The following is a 13,211-nucleotide window of genomic DNA, read 5'->3' as shown; positions in this document are numbered from 1 at the left end:
ATCAATCTTCATAAACTATTCCTTTAATGCTTGTTCACTATGTCCCTCCTCCTCTTTCAGAACAACTTTATTTGTACAGGCAGGAACAACGCTCATACCTGGAAGTTATCTAGCTTCCCTAGAGCTATGGTTCGTGGTAACATAACTCTATCTACAAACACACTGAAATACACCTTCAAGTGACTGCGTTCATGTCCATATACTCGCAAATGAAAAGAGTTGACACTTTGACTAAGGGAAGAGAAGCTTTATACCAGCATATTCAAAACTCATGAAATACTTCTCTGTATTTACAAAAACATAATACAAGAATAAAAAAGAGAAAATTAACACATCACAAATGGAGTCCCACATACTGCCAGAAAACAGAAAACATGATCCGATGTACAAATGCATCTTCTTGTACTCCCACTCATGGCTTCAATCTAAAAAAAAAACCACACAAAATAAAAATCTCTGTTCAGTTGTGATGGTGCGTCATCAGTCCATCGCTCCCTTTTGCGATAATTCCAGATTTTTCTTTAAATAATAACAATAATATCAAATACACATACAAGACAGAGGAGCTACATTTGTGAGCTGTACACTTTGCAGTAAGGGAGGGGAAAGGAGAATGTTCACAGGCATGTTGATCTTTTATACATGATGATAATACATCTTGGGCAGTGAAAAAAGTTGAAAACATTGATTAAAAACAAGCTTATCTTAGCTTTCTGTACCAACCAACCTTTCATATCACACTGAGATCACAGTTTATCCAAGGACTATTAAGTATGAGTGACCAAAGTGACAAGTTTGTGTCTCACCGTTTACCACCATTAATTTGTCTTTGATTTCTCTCTCATTTTAACATTTTATGTTAAGTAAACTGTGACGTAACCTGATAAATCATTTGCATCAAGGTTTAAACAACTAGAGTTGAGAGAGGCCTCAGCAAACAAAAAAAACAAACAATATGACCACAGGTTTTCCCCCTTGTTAGAAAAAATCTTTACATAAGAAAAATCAATTATGTTTTGCTGTCCCCAACTTAAACTTTGTCCTGTGGTTGGGCAGTCAACAGAATGTAAAATCTTTCAATGGACTCTTGGTTTACCACTACAGTCTGAATTGCAACAAAGGCCTGCTGAATGCAGAAGGATCACTTACTCGTAAAAAACAAAAAAAAATGGGCAGACTTTCAGTCTGTCCAGTGCTATTAGGTATTAACCTTTGTGCAAACAATCTTCTCCAGTGTTATCCTCACTGCTATCCCCAATTAAATTACAGTTAAGGACTGATCTCATTTGACTTAAAGGGAGACTATGTAACTTTTGAAAGAAGAAACAACAAATTCTTTGGCTTACAAATGGAAAGTTGAATTCATAAATAATAAAATACACCATTGCTCAATTCAATACACTCAGGGTTTTTGTGTCTACAGCCTAACTTGGTCTGGTATGACCAGTAACTTTTGGTTGCTAAATGTTAGCTAGTGTTACAAACTTTATCTGCTCTATAATGGACATTACCAAGCCACTTCACAGACTTCCTTTTCTGGTTTCACTATGCTTAAGCATTATCATTATCATTTATCATTATCCTGTAATTGTCACTTGTGGCAATAGTGGCTACTGTTCAAAAGTTACGTAGTGTCACTTTAAGCCTTTAACAAAGCTATTTTTTCCTAATAACCATTCAACGTGCTGAAGCCTTTCTTTAAATTCTTATTAAAGTCTGAACAAAGAACTGATTTTGATCTGCACTTCATATGCCTCTTCAGGCCTTGCAAATGTAATAGAGGTGAGGCAGAGTGAGAGATTTTACATTTTCCACATTTCTGACTGAGATTGTGATGGAAATTAAAAAAAAACTTCTTAGACCCATAGTATAAAACATAAAACACAATGTAAGTGGTCATAAAGATTTAGACAACAACAAGAGTTGAAAAGACTTTACAAATATTTGCAGAAGCTTCAATTAAAACCTCGTGGTAATATGATTATGATGTCTCTCAAATTCTCTTCCACTAATGGACAAAGTAATTTGTCAGGTAAAGACAAAAGATGTTCCATGTGACAGTCAGCTGGATAAAATTTTTTTTTTACCATCAATCAAAAAGTGTCTATATCTCTTTAAATTCTTGGAAATTTAAACTTTAGGATAAATAGGATACTGGCCTTTTGTATTTGGGCAAGAACTCCGTGACATGATGCAAAAGGCAGAAACATCTGTCTGTGACTGCAGTGTGTGCACGTCTCATACACACCGTATGCAAATATACAAAGAGTTCTCCTCCAGGTTTTTTCAATTTGGTTCCTTTGTACAGTCTCATAGTTGCAGAGGAAGAACTGATGAATGTAGCAGAGTCACCACTTAGAACGGGAGAAGAAACAGGAGAGAAGAGACGTGGACAGAAACCATGGAGGGGTGGGAGAGGGGAGGTGGGGGGGGGGGGGGGGGGGGTAGAAGGACAGACCGTGGGCTACTGTCCTGACTAGGTAGGTGGTGGTGGAGGAAGTCACTGGCCTAGATGACATCACACCCAGTCTCTCTGCTTTTTCACCAATCCACACCAGTTTACTGAGCGACTGACCAACCCGCTTCCCAAGCCTTCACACGCTCATCGTCATGTTTGGAGAATACTGCAGAAATTGAATGGGGAGAAATAAATTGTCAATATATGGGAGAGAGTGACAAAACCAGTTTTCTAGTTAACACTGATTGTACACTAACATCCTGAATTAGAAATCTCTTCAAATTGCAATGGATTAAGTCAAATAATTTCCATCAAAGTGGGCACCTGAAACTCTCTTATATGTTGAAGGTATAATTCAACATTTTCGGGAACTTTTTTTATTTATTTCTTGTCAAGAATAAGATGAGAAGATACAACTCACACGTCTGTACATCAAATATGAAGGTACAGCTAACAGCTGCTTAGTTTAGCTTAGTATCAAGACTGGAAACAGAAACAAAATCCACTAGCAGCACCTGTAAAGGTCTAAAGTATAGTTAAGTATAGTAAACCTAAAAGTGTTGTTATCATAGTGTGGTTGCCAAGCAACCACTTGAAAGTCACTGCTCTCATCCAAGAGATTTGGACAAAATGCCTGTGAAACCATGGCTTGTTGTTTAAACTTATGTTTAATCATCATTAAACAAATGATATAATGTTTAGTCAAATGAAGACGTGCTAATAATGTCTTTTAAATTGTTGGTTTCCAGTGTTTATGCTAAGCTAAGCTAATTGGCTGCTGGCTGTAGCTTCATATTTAACATATAGATTTATGAGTGGTATCTTCTCATTGTGCATTTCCCAGAATGTCAAACCACTCCTTCAAATCAGCCCATACAGTAGCTGTCAACCAACTTACACTTTCATTCTGAAAAGGGTTAAGGAAGTTTCCTCCCATCTCTCCATCCTCCCTGGGGGTTCCCGGCTGGTTACTCATACTTAGGTTACCAGGAGAGTTCTGCACAAAGGTAAATAAAACACAGCTTAATGGTAAGCCGCAAACCATCAGGCACAAACTGCAGGTTCAAAGTAAATAAATGGCGTCTCTTACCTTAGGGAGACTGTCCATATCACCTGATCCTGAGAGAGGGAACCCAAACGTGAAAAACACGCAAATCACCATCATCATATGATTGTTTATTTTGCATCAATTAGGGAAAAAACATAACCAGAGATTTTTGTCAACGCAGCACCTACAAGCAACATGTTCCTGTACCTAATGATCCATTCATGTGATGGGGCTCCATTCCAGCCATTCCCCCTAATGGACCATCGCCGCCCGCACCCATAGGGAACTGAGAACATACAGAAGTGACAGTGATATACAAAATTTACTATCAACAAAATAACAAATAAATAAAAACAGCACTCATATTTGACATTAAATGGAGGGAAAAAGTCTCACATTTGGTCGGCTTCCACCTGGAGGGACTGTGTTTATCATCGTGTACATGTTGTCGCCGGAGTTGGTTGAATCTGACATAACAAATGGAGAAACAATAAGAGGATAAAGAGCAAAACAAATGTATATACTTACATACAGATGCATACACAGAGCTTACCTGCTGGACTTGGCATTATTGGGGTCCCAGGTGGCCCTCCGCCTCCTGGAGGTCCCTGAAATGTTTCAGTTTCCATAAGATTCATTCATGAACTAATGAAAAACAGCCTATAGAGCAACTGTTTAAACTCAAACATAAAGTACATACCACATAACTTCCTGGAGATGCAGAAGAGTAAGGGGTCTACAAAAATACAGAAGGAAATCATGAAAGAAATGAAATAACTGTTAAACTGTCTGTTGGGTTTCGTTGTTAGAGCACTTACTGAATTGGAGTTTGGAGGATTTGGCCAGGGTCTACCCCCACCAGGTCCCCTGGAACACACACACACACACACACACACACACACACACACACACACACACACACACACACACACACACACACACACACACACACACACACTTTAGTTTTCTTCTTTTGGCAAGCTTCTTTGTTTCCAATTCATTTGGGCAGTGTTGGCAACAACAAAGTCTCCCTTTGCCAGAGAGAGGTGATGGGAACAACAACAACAAAAAAAACATACAATATAAGACGAAATATAGGACAGCTTAAGCTCCACTTCCGAACCCCTAAGTACTAAAAACATATTGTAAAGTTGTAATTAAAAGCTACATAAAGGAAATTGTACTGTATCTACTGAGCTGACAGATTAAGGATGTTTGGGGTTTAAGTTGTCTTTCTGAGTGACAGAAATGTGAGAGAGGTGAGAAAGTGGATTTCTTTTCTTTTTAACTTATGTACACAAGTAACCACTTTGTATGCCTCTCTCTCTCTCTCTCTCTCTCTCCCTCTCTGGCTCTCTCTCTCTCTCTCACACTCTCTCACTCTCTCTCTGTGTGTGGCTCAGACTTAGGTAACTTTTGAGGACAAATTTCAGATGAAAGACCTGTTAAATGGGGACAGCTTGTCCGACTGGGGACAAAAGCTGTGTCCCTATTGGAGAAAGCCAGATTTTTGGGTCAATGGTTAGGGTAAATCTGTGTAATTTCCCCAAAAGTGACAAAGGTTAGTGTAGATACCACTTACATATTCATGCCAGGCATCCCAGGACCAACCAGGGCATTCAGTGGTGGTCTCATTCCACCTCCGTAGTTCTTAAAAAAACACAAACGTGCCTTTAGTTGTGTTTATAAGAGAGTAATGATTGGAACCAATTTTTGTAAATATCCCTGCAATTCATCTAGTTCCATACCTGGGGCCCCAGCGGTACCATGCCTCTGGGTGGAGTCATCCGCTGCATCGGTCCTCCCATATTTGGATGTCCTGAAAAACAGAAAAACAGTCAAACTACGACCAATATTATTTTTCCGAACAGTGTATTCAGGATTCAGGACTTGTCAGACTCTGGGACTTTTCATGGCCATTTTAGGTGTATGTTCCTTTTGACACGTTTTTATCTGGACACTGTAGTATTTCAAATCCCAAGAATGGCATGTATTTTTGAGATGATGAGACCTGTGCGTCTGGCACAAACCACTAACATTTACAGCTGCTATAATCACACAATTTTCTCATTCTAGTGTTGAGCCAAACAGTAACTGAACAGCCAGAGTCTATAACATATGCATAATTTATGTGTTGTCTAGAGGAATGAGTAGTTTGTGTAAATTGGGATTTAGTTAAAGGATATGAAGAGATATTTTTATGTGACGTCAATGAAGTCTTCCTGCTAGATTACCACACAAAACTAACTATTGAAAACACATAAAGATGACATACTGTTGTACCTTCATTACAATGAATGGGCAGGTCTATTTCATTCATCTGATCTCATCAAAAATAGCAAAAGTGTATAAAACCTTTTCCCAGAGCATGCTCTGTGATCCCCATGAATAGCAGTTGTTTTATAATAAATGACGGCAACCATGCTCATTTTAATGAAGAAAAACATCAGCCAGTGCATCACTGTGGCTCTTTACTGTGTTTTTTACCATGCTAGTGACTAGTGAGTTGGATTGCCTGCAATGAAATTTGGTAGATATTATGGTCCCCAGAGGATGAATCCTCATGACTTTTCCTCTAGTGCACCCATGATAGTGACATTTGTGATTTTGAGTGAAATATTTCAACATCTACAAGAATAATGGGCACAAATTTTGGTACAGACATGGAAGACATGTTTACACAAGATGACATGTAATAAGTTTGGTGATTCCACAACCTTTCGTATAGCGTCACCATCAGGTCAAAATTTTAATTATGACCAAATACTTGCAAAACTAAAGACATTCCTGGTAGTAGCTGTACTTTGAGTTCTGTGCTAATTAGCAAAAGTTTGCATGCTACGACATCAAAATAAGGTGGTGAAAAATAAAAAGATGTTAAAGATCAGCATCATCACTGTGCGCATGTTAGCATATTAACATGCTGAAATTAGCATTTAGGTCAAAGCACTGCTATGCCTAAGAGCAGCTTTACAGCCTTTATTGCTAGCTAGTTAATAGTTTTGAGATGTCAGTTCTTTGGTAAAAGCTCTATCAGGCTGTGGCTCCAGAGAAAATACCTTTTGGTTTAAAAGATGTATTTGGAAATGCTAGTTAGTCTTTAATAAACTAGGTGCAGTGTGTTCGTGTTTGTGTATACCAGAATTTCTATGTCTACCTTGCTGTCTTGTGGGGTCCATTCCACTTGGTAACATAGGCTGGCTACCTGGGACTCCTCCAAGTCCCTACAGAGGAAAGAGGATCCATCACCAACATTGTCATCACCGTCACACATATACTGTCCATTTTTACTGTCGACAGTTCTGTTTGCTGCCTGCAGGAGTCAGCATGGCTCTTACCTGGTTGGGTAATCTGAGGGGTGGTCTGGGTCCTCCGGGGTATCGAGGTGACATAAATGGCTAAAAAAAACAAACACCATAAATGTATGTCGAATCGCTCAGGGTTATACATACTACACACACAATCTATCACGTGCACATATTAAAACCTAGTACTTCTGTATTTTCATCAAAATTTTATTAAACTGAAAGAAAAATCAACCAAAAATCCTGAAAAAAACATAATGTCATGGGTCACCATGCCAGTCCTTCTTTCATAAACTCTTTCCCAGAAACAAAAGTAGTGTACAAACTGCACCATGGAGCACTATGGGAATTTTTTTTTTTTTCACTCTCCAAAACAGGAAACCAACCAGAACTACTGCGTATGTCTTCTGGTGAGTTTTGGGCTCATTTTCCTTTAACAACAATTCCATGACAGCAGAGAGGGGAAGTCGACCGCATTTTCATTGGATTGCATTTATGGAAAAAGAATGAGGGAATAAAGGATGAGGTTTTTTAATAATGATGCCAGTGTATGTGTTAACTTTGTGGAATTTGGCAGCATGTGCGAGAAGCTCTTTTGCAGCTGTGAGTGGGTTTTCACTTGTCCTCGCCACAGACAGTAGCAATACTGTCGCTATGTCTGCTGAACTAATGCGCTGTGGTGAGAACAGTCAGTCTGCAGTGTTGGAGAGGCAATACTTCAACAAGCCACTAGAGAGCAATGGTCCACTTGTTTTGATCAGGGTCTTCGCTTTAGCCACCCCCCACCTCCTGTCCCATCTCCCAGCTGTGCTGAGGATCCATTAAAGGAAAACTGATACACTATTTTAGGTCTATTTGATTGCTATAATAATAATTATGAAATTAATAATAATGATAACTGAAAACCTTGCTTTTACATTAATAAATACATGCAACAACTGAACATAGAAAGTTTAGAAATTAGTAGGTGAGTCAGTGAATAAATTCATAAATTGACTCAATGAATCAATAAATGAAACATGTTTAAAGCTAGCTGTGTAAAAACCTGTGCATATATATATTTACCAGCACAGGATGCATTATCAATCTCTCTCCAAAATTCAGCTATAACCTTCTCTCATCTGGTCCATATGCAATTCATTTTCTGAAACCTGAATGAAGAAGTGGCATTTGTTTAACCAATTGGTCTTGACAAGACCTTGTCTTCAAAGAACACTTGATCTTCAGACAGAGACGGAAAAGGCTGTTCAGGCCTGGTTTTGAGTTTTTTGAAAGAGCTGAGAAAAGCCTATGAAAGCTATTGATCTGTATGTCAGATGTGAGCGTCTGAGTTTGACTAATAATCAATGTACACCCGGCAGAGTCCTTCTGATGGAGAACAGAGATGATCAGGGACGAAGGTGCATGTCTGTGTTTTTGTCTGCGAGAGATTTCTTTCTCCTGTCACACCTCTCTCTCTCTGTTTTGGGAAACACACAGTGGTGCACCTACACACTGATACACACAGATTGTACACATATGTAAAGGTACTGTACACTCATGTATACTGGTAAGTTTGAGTGAGAGAGTGTTTTGATGAACAGTTTCACAAGTTAAATACTCACATTTGAAAAAAGGAGTAATACACCACAGCTCAACGTAAGGCAGATTCCCTGGGATGAACAATGGGCCGTAATTTACTCAGTGTCCCTTAAATCTAAGTCTAAAGACCCAAATAATTCGCTCTCACACTTTCTGTGTGTGTGTGTGTGTGTGTGTGTGTGTGTGTGTGTGTGTGTGTGTGTGTGTGTGTGTGTGTGTGTTTGTGTATGTGTATGTGTGTGTGTGGACTGTATACCTGAAAGAATCCTGGAGGGACTGGTCCCACTGGCATGCCCTCTCCTGGGGGAAGGTTTCCAAGGACTGGGCTGGGGGCTGCTGCAGCACTCTGAGAGAAACAAACGCACACACACACAAAAAGAGATTCAACTCAATCTAGTCTACAAAACTCACTTTAAAAGTACAAAAGCCACTTTAATTTTGACACACTGTTACAGATGAACCTACCCAACATATTACAAACGTTAAGCACATCAACAGTACAATAATACTTGGATGTTAATGCACAAGTAATAATGATCCAAAAATAAAAGAGACTTTTAATTGTAATTAAATATTACTATACTGCGGTATGGATACTTTTTACTTAACTAAAAGATGAATACTTCCCCCATCACTGTAGCTTTGTTGACACCAACAATACAAAATCTCTATTGAACTTGCCACCAGTGAAACAATACAAGAGTCATTAAAACAAAAACCAACAAAAACCAAAAAAATACAATCCAAGGGTCTTTCCCCATCTCTCTCTTACTGTCTCTACCTCAGTGGGATATTTCCTGTTTCAGCAGATGCCTTGCCATGCTGGCACAGGTTTATTTTTATACCTTGTGTTTTTTGTTGTGCTTGTCCCAGACAGGCGGCGCTGACACATTTCAGCACTGCCTCTGTCTGCTTCCTGTGGCATTGTACTCCGGACTAACCCGGAGTTACCACCCAGCACCGGCCTCTTCCTCATCCTCATTAGGAATAAAGAGCAGACAACATGCAGTGTGGGAGAGTGTATATCCATATATATGATAATGTGTGAGCAGTGAGCATGTAAAGCCAGCTTGCCTGTGTCTGTGTGTGTATTTTTTATTTTTATTTTTTCAGAATCTGCCCACTCTCTGTTCTATTTCTCTGATCTCTCGTCTCGCTTTCTCTTCCTCTCTGAAGGCATCGGGCTGGGTGTAAAGAGCTCCAGTGAAATTCACCCACAGTCTCTGAAGTTTCCGCCAGCTGACTTTTTAGGTCAGACAGGAACAAGGTTTAATCAGAGCTGAGATAAAAGCGGACTGACGACACTCCTGTATCCTCCTCTGCTCCACCCCACCACCCTCGCTATTCCCTCAACCCCCCCTCCACCCTTACTCCTTCATATCTCCCAATTGCAAATCTTCAGCAACAGGGAACAGAATGCTGTGCAGCTTTTTGACTCCATATTCTGCTGCAAACACAGTCTGTATTTGTCTCAGCAGATGAATGTACAGATGGACACAGATGGATATTGTATCTCCATGGTTCAGTGATGAGAGACTGGATTTGGTTGTGTGTTTGTGTGTGTGTGTGTGTGTGTGTGTGCGTCCGTGTAAGATTTAGTGAGAGTTTTCTCCCTTTCTTTCCCTTTTCCTTCTCACACCCTGGATTACCCAGAATGCCTTTACTCCCTGGCAGCCTGGAGGTCTGCTGAGTTTGCCTTCATGCACAGAGAGAGAGAGAGAGAGAGAGAGAGAGAGAGAGAGAGAGAGAGAGAGAGAGAGAGAGAGAGAGAGAGAGAGAGAGAGAGAGAGAGAGGGAGGGCAAGAAGAGAAAAGAGGACAAAGCCGAGATTATGAGTGCATGTATATATATGTATATGTGTGTGTGTGTGTGTGTGTCTGTCTGTGTGTGTGTGTGTGTGTGTGTGTGTGTGTGTGTGTCTGTGTGTGCATGTGGGAGTGAGTGTGTCAGTGCTCTAAATGTTTGTTTGTGTTGGAAAAGGAGAACTGGGGGAGGGAAAAAAAATCTACCTGACCTGCTGACAAAGCAGCATTTTCCAAATACAGCAACAAGAAAAAAATAAAAAATAAATAAACATAACACGCCAGGGTATCTCCCTGCCCCAAAACCAGCAACACGCTCCATATACAGAAAACAAAAACAACACTGGCAACAACACTAACTCCTCTGGTACTGGCAGCTTCTCTTGATTATGACAAATCAGATTGTTTCAAATGGCATTAGAAAAGTCCAGTTTGTTCTCAAGACACCTCTAAGTTGGAGGAGTCACATGGTTTGCATAATGATGCTTATGTAAAATTTATAGTACTATTCTGTGATCTGATTCATCATTAGCTGTTTTCCTTAATTTTGTACAGGGAAACAGCTACAACCAATTCCACCTATCAGCAGCTGTAAAGTACATTAATTTACATGTTGTTGAACAACATCTATCGCATGTCTGTCCACCCTGGAAGAAGGATCCCTCCTGTGTTGATGTTCCTGAGGTTTCTTCCTTTTTTCATCACATTAAAGGGTTTCCTCATCTTAAGGGTCAAAGAGGTTGTTGTATTCTGTACAGATTGTAAAGTCCCTTGAGGAAACTTTGTGAGTTGTGAACCTGAGCTATATAAATAAAATTACGCATTTCCCAGAATGTCAAATTATTCTTTTAAGTTTGCACGGTTTCAAGTAACTACAGTCCTAATGTAATACTAATATCTTGAAAATTTATCTTGAATATCTATCAAAAATTCTTGATTAACTCTGGTCCATTTAGTATTTTTTTTTCAATTAGCAACAGGCGTTGTCTCTGCAAAAAAAAAGGGGAAAAAAAGAAAAAAGAAGAACTGGAATAAAGATTTAAACAACACAAAGTGTGTCTGACAATGTTGCAAGGCTACCGTAAAAGTGCAAAAGTTCATCCAGCCAATGCAGTGGTTCTAAAATATTACCATTGGCAAGGGTACTGCACCCTTGTTGACTTGGTGATCATAATAAATGCAATAAATGCAATGTCAGCTGTTGGTTCACACCAGAAATGTAGAGTGATCTTCCATTTTAAAGTCCAACGACCCATCCATCCACCTCAACGTTCTCGAAACACAGATTTCCCTATAAACCACGTTGTTTAACTTCTTCTTTTGCTCCACGGCCACTCAAAGTAGCCAAACTGTGAAAGTCTGGGGTCTTTTTTTAACACATCAATGTCACATTTATTTAAAAAACTAATTTCTGGGATTCTGAATTTTTTTTGTCCATGTTATATGCTTATGTAGAACATTTCATTATTTGATTTCTGTACCTCTAAAATAGAATATTGGTATCGTCTTAAAACAGGAATATATGTTGTAATAGAATAAAGATTACTGTTCTAGCTGAGCTACACATTAACACACATGGCCTGAAAGCTGTGTTACACTCAAGAACAAAGAAAAGACTCTATAGTCAGACCAATTGGACTAATGGGAATGATAGCAATATGAGCGGTCATCCACAGTGGTAGGGACAAACAGTCGATGAGACTTAAAGATTTTTATACTCATAAGACATGGTATCTCTACAGACTGGGACAGTTGGTGTTAATTCAGTATTCAAGAAATACTCACGACTCTCCCAGTTACACTAATTACCTTTATCAGCTGGCTTGTGGATGGTTATAGAGAATGACTTGAACAACATTTTATGTTTATTCCATTGGTAACGACTTACTCGGACTGTTGATAACAGTTAAACTAAACATGCTGATGCACTCATTCCTTTACTGTACCACCCCCATTCAGCAGCTATGCAGTCAATCCTTGTTGCTGATAATTGTGTTAACAGTGAGATTGCAGAGCTTCACCTGATGCAATGTAACCGCATCAATGTGGTGCAATTAGCTCATATTAGCCACAACAGTGTAGTGACCAGGAAGTTAATGTACTCTGAATTTGACTGTTAGCCAGTTCTGTTTAAATACTGATTCACAGCCAAGCTCAACATATTCCAGCACTTAACCTTTGTAAACATGAACAGCACACAGTGTTACACACTGTTAATGAGTCTATCATTTACACTTCTCACAGACCAGTGTTTACACTTTTCTGACAAGGCGGGGGGAGAGGAACAACGAGATACTGAGCTACTGGCTTTACACATTAGCACATTGTATCATGGTGTACTGCACGTCATGCATGGTGTGAATGAAACTGTCAACAATGACTTGTGTAGTGAGACTTGGCACATTACTGGTTGAGTTCAGCTACTATGCATTGTGCTTGACCCGATGGAGTTGAGAACAAATTGTAAGAACCAGATTATTTCACAAATTATTCATCATTTCTCAACTGGTAAACAAAGTTGTTGTTGTACTGTATTACATCTAATAAAATACATCATTGAGAGTAATGAATCCCATCCAATCCCCTCAAAATCCTCTCACCTCTCTCTTTATACCAGTTCAACTCTTTTCTCTTTGTCTATTTCATTTCAGAGTTTTGCTCCCTCTACCTTCTGTGTTCCTCTCCATCTCTGCTGTCTTTACCGAGATCCCAGAAAAGACCTGATCGGAAAACAAGACATTTAATTCATCCGTCTGTCCTTTCAGCAACACCATTACGTTAAGCCTTTTGATTCCACGAGTCACTCACTTGTTGAATGATTTGCTCTTTGTGTCGCAATGTATACTAGGATTCCTACATCTGTACTTACTGGCTTTGGAACCAAAAGATGTTTGTGATGAAACCTGAGGCAGTGGAACGGCCACTGCACGTCCTCAGATGAACACGGGCATCTCCTGGTAAACTCATTTGTTGCATAAATTATTCAAACCACCACCCTCCAGGAGAACGCTACAGTA

The 13,211-nt window shown here is 39.4% G+C and overlaps 1 protein-coding gene across 2 annotated transcripts in view; it reads right to left on the bottom strand.

Annotated features, from left to right (window-relative positions):
* Nucleotides 1-232: 232 nt before the first annotated feature.
* The window catches only part of ssbp2a (single stranded DNA binding protein 2a), a 51,767-nt gene continuing 38,788 nt past the window's right edge, over nucleotides 233-13,211 (bottom strand). For both annotated transcript variants that reach the window (XM_056375359.1, XM_056375360.1), the window contains exons 5-17: nucleotides 8,649-8,738; nucleotides 6,845-6,904; nucleotides 6,664-6,730; nucleotides 5,255-5,325; nucleotides 5,089-5,156; nucleotides 4,325-4,373; nucleotides 4,207-4,242; nucleotides 4,060-4,114; nucleotides 3,903-3,973; nucleotides 3,714-3,792; nucleotides 3,549-3,577; nucleotides 3,357-3,455; nucleotides 233-2,624 (exon numbers count right to left, since the gene is read on the bottom strand). In XM_056375359.1, the coding sequence (XP_056231334.1) occupies nucleotides 2,595-2,624; nucleotides 3,357-3,455; nucleotides 3,549-3,577; nucleotides 3,714-3,792; nucleotides 3,903-3,973; nucleotides 4,060-4,114; nucleotides 4,207-4,242; nucleotides 4,325-4,373; nucleotides 5,089-5,156; nucleotides 5,255-5,325; nucleotides 6,664-6,730; nucleotides 6,845-6,904; nucleotides 8,649-8,738 (804 nt within the window). In that variant the 3' untranslated portion in view covers nucleotides 233-2,594. The remainder of the gene's footprint in view (nucleotides 2,625-3,356; nucleotides 3,456-3,548; nucleotides 3,578-3,713; nucleotides 3,793-3,902; nucleotides 3,974-4,059; nucleotides 4,115-4,206; nucleotides 4,243-4,324; nucleotides 4,374-5,088; nucleotides 5,157-5,254; nucleotides 5,326-6,663; nucleotides 6,731-6,844; nucleotides 6,905-8,648; nucleotides 8,739-13,211) is intronic.

The sequence above is a fragment of the Seriola aureovittata genome, chromosome 5, assembly GCF_021018895.1.
Source record: "Seriola aureovittata isolate HTS-2021-v1 ecotype China chromosome 5, ASM2101889v1, whole genome shotgun sequence".
Taxonomy (NCBI): domain Eukaryota; kingdom Metazoa; phylum Chordata; class Actinopteri; order Carangiformes; family Carangidae; genus Seriola; species Seriola aureovittata.
The sequence above is the reverse complement of the archived record's forward strand: the minus strand, read 5'-3'. Positions and strand labels throughout refer to the sequence as shown.